The sequence below is a fragment of the Olea europaea genome, unplaced genomic scaffold (assembly GCF_002742605.1).
Source record: "Olea europaea var. sylvestris unplaced genomic scaffold, O_europaea_v1 scaffold65, whole genome shotgun sequence".
Lineage (NCBI taxonomy): Eukaryota > Viridiplantae > Streptophyta > Magnoliopsida > Lamiales > Oleaceae > Olea > Olea europaea.
The window spans coordinates 1,507,585-1,516,771 of NW_019264872.1; the positions used below are offsets into that span (position 1 = coordinate 1,507,585).

At 35.6% G+C, this 9,187-nt stretch overlaps 1 protein-coding gene across 1 annotated transcript; it reads left to right on the forward strand.

Annotated features, from left to right (window-relative positions):
• The first annotated feature begins 4,079 nt into the window (after positions 1-4,079).
• Positions 4,080-6,139, forward strand: LOC111390119. Its single transcript, XM_023015120.1, has 2 exons — positions 4,080-4,089; positions 5,346-6,139. The coding sequence occupies exons 1-2, from the start codon at positions 4,080-4,082 to the stop codon at positions 6,137-6,139; spliced, it is 804 nt and encodes a 267-aa protein (XP_022870888.1).
• The last annotated feature ends 3,048 nt before the right edge of the window (positions 6,140-9,187 follow it).

Sequence of the window (9,187 nt, forward strand, 5' to 3'; positions counted from 1 at the left end):
GTTTGCTAAAGTGAGTACCTTCTCGTTTCATATGTTGTACTTTGGAGGATCAAAACTCTCGACTAAGATGTATTCAAGCATTATCCAATTAGTCTTGATTCCAAGTCCTTTCTTGGATTTTTTTTCCCCTTCTGAAAATAAGGTCGGATGTTTTTCCTTTCAATATCGGATCCATCAATATCGTCATATATTCCATTTATAGAGCTGGTCATTTTCCAATGCCATTTGTCCTTTCTCAAACTTTCGCTCGCTCAATGTGAAGAAATAAGCACACTCCGAACCCTCGTCCAAAGCTTTAGATTATTATTTTTCAAAGAAATAGAAAACAACATATCAGAAATCCATACCAAGAAAGCAACATGACTGGAAATATCAAGTTCAGTTTAATATACAGTGTAAACAAATATATAGCCGTCAGTAGTGACCTGTGCAAGAAAGTGTCACTTACAAATTAAATTGTATCTTTAGTGTCAGTTATAAATTAAATTGTATATTTATGGATATGTAACACAATGAGGGCTTCAAGAATCATAGAATTTTTTATTCATTATTCTTTCATTATGAATTTATTGTTGCCCAAAATACTGTGAATATTTGAGGAGAGAAAATAATATTAGTCGATGCTTACAATTGGGTTTCAAGAAACACAAAAAAGTAGAAAATCAGTACTACTAATACCAATATCCAACTTTAAATAACATTAATTCTCTAAATAAATAAACGTATTAATGCCTGTTCAATGTTATACATACTAGAAAAATATACAAGAGAAAACTACTATAATACAAACTGAAGTCAGCGCTATATATACATGTTTATCGGATGTCACGGAATGGATAATACATGTTTATTATATATTCAAGAAAGCTGTATATAATACGACTGTTATATCTCTATTTCACCAAGAACTAAAAGACAAGGAAAAAAAAAAAGGTTGAACCCCAATGTTGAGGGCCCCAGCGCCCCGCCTCTAGATCTTTGTGAGGGAGGTAAATCGCGGGATGTGCCTCAATAGATCAGGGAACAAGAACTGCTTATACACTGTACCTACAAGGAGTCCAATTCTATATCTCACGAATCGAACCCCAACCCTGCGGCTGCCAATAAGATATGAGATAACCTCACTTTTGTCCTTTGTACTACTAGACTATGTCCCCGGGGACTAAAAGACAAGAAAGTAATATATACTGGATGGAGTTGGAACAGATGCAACTAATACACATTACTATTGTCATGCAAGAAAACTATATCTCATTATTTATACAAGAAAGCTACATACATTTATACAAACTCAAAACAATGTTGTATATACACGTCTATCGGATGTTCTAGAGAGGATTATACACTTTTGTTATATATACAAGAAAGTGGTATATAAATGTGATCATTATATTTTTATTTCACCAAGAATAAAACATACAAGAAAGTAATATATACCTTATGGGAGTTGGAATGGATGACACTGGTAAACATTAATGTTGTCATGAATTATGCCTCGAAACATATTTGTGACTTTTACTTTAAGAAGCAAATAATGCTTCAACAATTCATTATTGGAAGGTTTAAATCGAAAACCCGGCCTCAAGTTTTTCTTCCAATTTGTATCCACACTTTCTGAGGTTTATTGAATATAACTATTTGTATATGGGTTTTCATCAATAGTATATATATGTGGTTTATTGTAAAAATTCGTACAGGGGTTGATATCTATTTTTTCTAGAGTTAGACGAATGAAATGGTTTGTATATGGATTCGTATTAATGATTTTTGAAGGCTTTTGTTTGTGGAGTTAGTTGAATTTGATTATAATTTACTGTGCATTCACCTACTGGATCTATACACACATATATAGATAAATTTGAAACTCTAATTCCACATTAGAATTTCCACTTTTGTTGGTAAAGAATCTTTTTCCTTTTTCCTTTTTTCTTTTTTGTAAATTGTGCTGTAAGTTATATGAATTAATGTTGATCACTAAACTAATAAGTGACTATTATAATGTTATACTGAATATATTAACCACACATTTTTTTTTCCTTACGATGTAGTTCGTTAAACTTGTAATTTTATTTCAATTTAAGCACTATGTCTACCATGTCTCGTGAATTTATGAAAAAAAGGTGAATTGATTTTCAAAATTTCATTTAACCACGAAAAATTTTCCGCTAAGTCAAAATAATAGTTATATTAAAAGTTTGATTACAAACACAAAACAAACTATCAATTAAGTGACTAGTGCTTTTTTAAACTTACTATTATTTTTTTAACAAAATATTTTTATTTTATTAATAAAAGCCACAAAATAAAGACTCTTTCACAATGTTTTGAAAACCAACCGATCATCAACTAGAAAAAGGAAAATGGTTAAGGGTCGAAAGGTCAAACCGATAGTGAAAAAGTAAAGAGAAATAAATATTTTTAAACAATAAAATAAGATTAGATAATACTAAATACTGCTAATTAATGTTAGAAGAATTTTAAATTTTTTAATAATTAAAAAAAAGAAGAAGATTAATTAACTCAATGAAATAATTAACTCACTACAGCAAAAAAGCCCTTTTGCAATATTCAAAGGGCAACATTCATTGATTGAATGTTACTAAATGAGTCTATGGCAACATTCGGATAAGTGAATGTTGCGAATGATTAATTTTATTGAGTTTTAGCAACATTCTTTGTATGATGTTGCAAAAAGGGACTTTTCGCAACGTTCATTGAATGTGGCTAAAGAAATATATGGCAACATTGGGATAAGTGAATGTTGCGATTGATTAACTTTATTGAATTTTAGCAACATTCATACATAAGTGAATGTTGCGATTGATTAACTTTATTGAATTTTAGCAACATTCATACATAAGTGAATGTTGCGATTGATTAACTTTATTGAGTTTTAACAACATTCTTTGTATGAATGTTGTGAAAAGCGACGTTCATTGAACGTTGCAAATAGTGGAACTTTTCACAACGCTGTGAAAAAGTTAATTTTCGCAACATTCAAAAATGAACGTTGCCAAAATCCTTGTGACTCTTTAAAAGTTATCCGACGGAAGTGCTACATGTACATAATTGCTTACATAATGGTGTCCATAATTACATATGGTACTGGATCCAACCTTTAATTCAAATCTGACACTTGTATATTAACAAACGGATGATTGCCACATCACATTATAGACACCATTATGTGCAATAATTATGTACAAGTAGAATTTTTCAAAGAAAAAAGCTCATCGAAATCATTTCAATTCAATCTAATTTTTTCATCTTTTCCTGTCTCCGACTCTCACTCGTCTGTCATCACTTCTTCTCTTACAATACTCTTTTTCCCCCTTGATGGGAGTGGACGTCGCCATCTCTGGAGGCACCACCACAACCATTTCGTGGTAATAATGTCTGCAGCTACTTGGCACCATTCTTCAAAGCTTTCTCATGCTCTTCCCCAATTCTCTGCCGCACAGCTGTGCTTGTAGGCCCTAACCAATGGCAGTACTACCGGTTAACCTTAACTTCCCTGATTACTTTCTCATCTAGCAACTATAAACCTCCAGCACCGATGGTTCTCGCACGGGCTCGGCAAAACTTATCTTTCCTGGTCAAAGAATATGAAGTAGCTTCTCGTAAGGACATAATAATAAATTCACAGTTGTACAATAATAATTGTTAGTTTATATTGTTAGAAAAACACGATTTCTCTAAATTAATATTGGCAACATATTAATACAATTATATTAGCTATTTAATATAATAGGCAAAAATCAAGTGGTCTATTTTTTGTATGCCCATAGACTACTCAAATTAATATGGACTAAGTGAGTAGATACCGGCTAATATTACTCTAATTAAGTGATAATGGGAACCTTAATTAAGTAGTATATAAAGGTTATTTTGGTTATGGTCCCCAATATATCAAATCATACACTCTTTTTCCTTCTCCCCATCAAGAAGAGAAATCACGGTCCCATTGAGGAATAAGGAGATTTGGTTGAGGAAGATCACAAAACCACCCTCTTCATTTGCATTCATCGGTACGTAGTCGATTGTCGCAGTAATTCCGCAACAGTAGGCAATCGTTTACAATGGATACAGGTATATTATCTGAATCTGTGAATCCTAGTAATTTAGCATGATGTTGATCCTAGGATTTAATTTATATTTGGATCTAATTTGATTTTCTAACAAGTGGTATCAGAGCGGTCATCATTTGCTAGATTATTAGGATTTGTGCATGTTCTATTCATATGATATTTGGATTATTTTTTCTCGAATAGAATGTTTGAATTTTTTGAAATTCCTTAAACTGTTAAGTTTAAGAATTATTTTTGATGCATTCGGCAAAATCGGATCTCGAAATTTTCGGCATAGTTAGTATTGATTTTAAATTCCGTCCGTGTCCATTTTAAGTTTTTTTTTTGGGATATGAATTTCATCTGTCTTTTAGACATCTGTAGTTTCGGATCATTTTATAATGAATACATATTCTGTCCCTGTCGATTAAAAAAAAATTTTTTTTGGGGCTGAATTTCAATTGCATCAAGAGCAAGTCAGCAATTTTGGACTATTTATAATGGAAACATCACTTTTGGTAGCGTGTAGATCACTGTCAAAATCTGTGACCTTCATTATGGATCCAGAAATCAGAATTTCAACTGCATGGATTAGCCGCATTTTTTGACCCTTGTTTTATGTCTCATAATGGAGTCAATATAGAATGGTGTATGATAGAATACTATTTGGCATATTTAGTATAGATTGGTAATACACGTAACCTTTCACAATGGATCAATTTCAATTGCATTATATGATTCAGTTGCAATTGTTGACTTTTGTTTCATAATGGGTCGAAGACATATGCCTTTTGGTTTAAAATATCCTTTTTTGTAATGAAGGAATTAGAAACAGATTGTGGTAAACATAAAATTGAAAATTGATTCATTTTGTTCAGCCCATTCATATTTCAGAATTCAGTTTTTCCAATTTTAAGTTTTAAAATAAATTCAAGACTTTGGTTTTGATTGTTCCCTTTGGATATCTAGTATATTCAATTTAATTGATTAAAGCAACATGTTGCCAAAGTAACCCCTATTGTGTAGATTGATTTAATTGAAAATACATAGATGTTTTGTACGGAGTTATTTATGCGAATCGTGCTCGGCCCAAAGGAAGACACAATTTGGCCAAATAACAACGTGCTTGTGATGATAAATGTGTGACAATTATAAAGACATTTCATGTGAATAATAGTCGGTCCAAAGAAAGGCTATTATTTGACAGAATTAATTGTCAATGTTTGATCATTGCACCAAGAGTACCAATTACAGTTAATTTCTCTATCCAAAGACTAGGAATTAATGTCGTACTAGGTATCTTGAGATGGATCCCAAAATCTGGATTATTTGTGCGTGTCTTAATTTTCTTATTTGACATGCTTGCTTATTTTGTTCTCTATACAATTTCTGTTGTTAATGCTGCGAATGTCTCTGCTCAAGTCAGCAATATCCCAATGTTGAGCGGGACGAACTTTAAAGTTTGGAAAGAAGCCGTGGAAATTGTCCTCAGCTGTATGGATTTGGATCTTGCACTTCGTTCAGATCGACCCGCTTCTATTCCGGAAAACCCCAAAGAGGGTAAAATTGAAAAGTGGGATCGCTCTGACCGGATGTGCTTGATGATCATGAAACGTTCCATTCCGGAAGCGTTTCGGGGCTCTATTACTGAGAGCGGGAGTGCCAAGAAGTTCCTTGAAGAAATTGAGCAATATTTTGCCAAGAACGGAAAATCGGAGGCGAGTAACCCTTTGGCTAAACTCGTTTCCATGAAGTATAAGGGCAAAGGGAACATAAGGGAGTACATCATAGAGATGTCTCATCTCGCATCAAAACTCAAGTCGCTTAAGTTGGAGCTGTCTGATGACTTGCCCGTACACTTGATTTTGACCTCTCTTCTTGCGCACTTTGGGCAATTCAAAGTGAGTTATAACACTCAGAAGGACAAATGGTCCCTAAATGAGCTTATATCTCACTGTGTGCAAGAAGAAGAGAGGCAACAGCGTGATAAGACTGAGAGTGCTCACTTGGACTCAACCTCTCAGAACAAGAAAAAGAAGAGAGCTAATGATGCTGTGGAAGGAACTTCTTAGCAGAAGAAGCCAAAGAAGAAGGATAAAGAGTTTACCTGCTACTTCTGCAAGAAGTCGGGACAGATGAAGAAGGAGTGTCCCAAGTACGCTGCCTGGCGTGTAAAGAAGGGTATGCTTCTAACTTTAGTTTGCTCTGAAGTTAATTTAGCTTCTGTACCTAAGGATACTTGGTGGGTAGATTCTGGTGCTACTACTCATATAAGTATGTCCATGCAGGATTGCCTGTGGAGTCGATAGCCAAATGATGCTGAAAGATTCATCTTTGTGGGCGATGGCAATAAAGTTGCGGTAGAGGCTATAGGGACTTTCAGATTACAATTAAAAACTGGGTTTTATTTGGATTTGTTTGAGACATTTGTTGCACCGTCCTTTAGACGGAATTTAATTTCTATTTCTAGTTTGGACAAATCAGGATTTTCTTGTTCATTTGGAAATAATAAAGTTAGTCTCTATCAAAATTCAAATTTTGTTGGTTCCAGTTATATGATTGATAATCTGTATACTTGATATTGTTAGTTCCTATAACGAAATACTGTAAACAAGTTCACGTGGTACAAAGCGAAAATTAAGTGAGAATTCTGTCACTTTATGGCACAAGCGTTTAGGTCATATCTCTAAGCAGAGAATTCAGAGGCTTGTGTCGGATGAAATTCTTGAACCCCTAGATTTAACAAACTTCCAAGTTTGTGTTGAGTGCATCAAGGGGAAAAGAACAAACATGAGAAAATTAGGTGTCGAGAGAGCTACAGACGTCTTAGAACTGATACATACTGATATCTGTGGCCCATTCCCTATGGCTTCTTGGAATGGACAACAATACTTCATTACGTTCATAGACGATTACTCTAGATTCGGTTACCTATATTTAATACACGAGAAGTCTCAATCCCTGGATGTTTTCAAGTCTTTTAAAGCTGAAGTTGAACTTCAACTTGAAAAGAAAATAAAGGCTATCAAATTTGACCGTGGTGGTGAATACTACGGAAGATATGATGGATCAGGAGAACAACGTCCAGGACCCTTCGCTATTTTCCTCAATGAGTGTGGAATTGTTCCGCAATACACCATGCCGGGCAAACCTAGTATGAATGGTGTTGCAGAACGACGAAATCGAACTCTTAAGGATATGGTAAGGAGTATGATAAGTCATTCCTCCTTACCAGAGTCACTTTGGGGAGAAGCTTTAAAGACCGCAGTGTACATTCTTAACAGGGTACCAAGCAAGGCAGTTGCCAAAACCCCTTATGAGCTGTGGACAGGCAAGAAGCCTAGCATTAAGCACTTGCACATTTGGGGTTGTCCAGCTGAGGGACGGCCTTATAGGCCACATGAAAGAAAACTGGACTCAAGGACGGTTAGCTGCTATTTCGTTGGTTACGCTGAACGCTCTCGGGGCTATAAGTTTTACTATCCCACATCAAGATCCTTCTTTGAAACGGGAAATGCGAGATTTCTTGAGGATATTGAGTTTGGAGGGGAAGGAAACATAAGGAACGTTGTCTTTGAAGAAGAATCTGTTATTGACAGCAATCAGGTCTCTGTACCTATTGTTGTTCAAGACACAGTTCGAGCAATAGATGACAATGTTCAGGCTCCTATTCCTGACATTGTTTCAGACCAAGACAACAATGAGATTCTTCCTCAAGCACCACCTATAGAACAAACTCAACAATCTCAAGAAGTGCTATTAAGGAGATCCACTAGAGAGAGAAGAAATGTGATTTCAGATGATTATATCGTCTTTCTTCAAGAACATGAGGATGGCGCTGGTTTAACGGAGGATGACTCGATCAACTTCCATCAGGCCATGCGCAGTTCTAACTCTCAGAAGTGGATTGATGCCATGAAAGTTGAGATAAAGTCTATGAAAGATAATGACGTTTGGGATCTCGTCGAGTTGCCTAAAGGTATGAAGCCCATTGGTTGTAAGTGGATATTTAAAACCAAGAGGGATTCAAGAGGCAGTGTCGAGAGATATAAAGCTCGTCTAGTCGCTAAAGGCTTTACTGAAAAGGAAGGCATAGACTACAAAGAGACTTTCTCTCCGGTATCTTCGAAAGACTCTTTTAGAACAATAATGGCACTAGTGGCTCATTTTGATCTAGAGCTACATCAGATGGATGTCAAGACTGCTTTTCTCAATGGAGAGATTGATGAAACGATTTACATGGTACAACCAGAAAGCTTTGTATCAGGAGATCCAAAGTCTATGGTTTTTAAGTTGAAGAAATCCATCTACGGTCTCAAACAAGCTTCCCGTTAATGGTATCACAAGTTCCATCAAATCATTACCTCGTACGGTTTTGAGGCAAATGTTGTTGATGACTGTGTATATCATAAGTTCAGTTCAGTGGGAGTAAATATATCTTCTTGGTATTATATGTTGATGATATTCTACTCGCTAGCAGCGATATAGGCTTATTGCATGAAACCAAGAAATTTCTGATGAAGAAATTCGAGATGAAAGATCTTGGGGATGCCTCTTTTATATTAGGTATTCAGATACTGAGAGATCGTTCTCGAGGTATCCTTGGACTTTCACAAAAGAGCTATATCGATAAAGTTTTGAATAGATTTGGCATGAAAGATAGTAGACCAGGAGACATGCCCATCTCTAAAGGAGACAAGTTTAGTCTCAAACAGTGCCGCAATAATGATCTTGAAAGAGAAGAGATGCAGAAGATTCCCTATGCATCAGTGGTAAGGAGTCTAATGTACGCTCTAATTTGTACTCGTCCCGACATAGCATTTATAGTGGGAGTTTTGGGTAGATACTCGAGTGATCCTAGCATGCAACATTGGAAAACAGCCAAACGCGTGATGCGTTATTTGAGGAGAACAAAAGACTACATGCTCACTTATCGGAGATCAGATAGTTTAGAGATCATCGGGTTCTCTGACTCCGATTTTGCGGGATGCCAAGCTAGCAGACGCTCCACATCAGGCTACGTCTTTATGTTGGCTGGAGGAGCTATCTCATGGAAGTCTGCTAAACAGACTCTCATAGCTTCGTCAACCATGGCTGCGGAGTTCATTGCTTGTTATGAG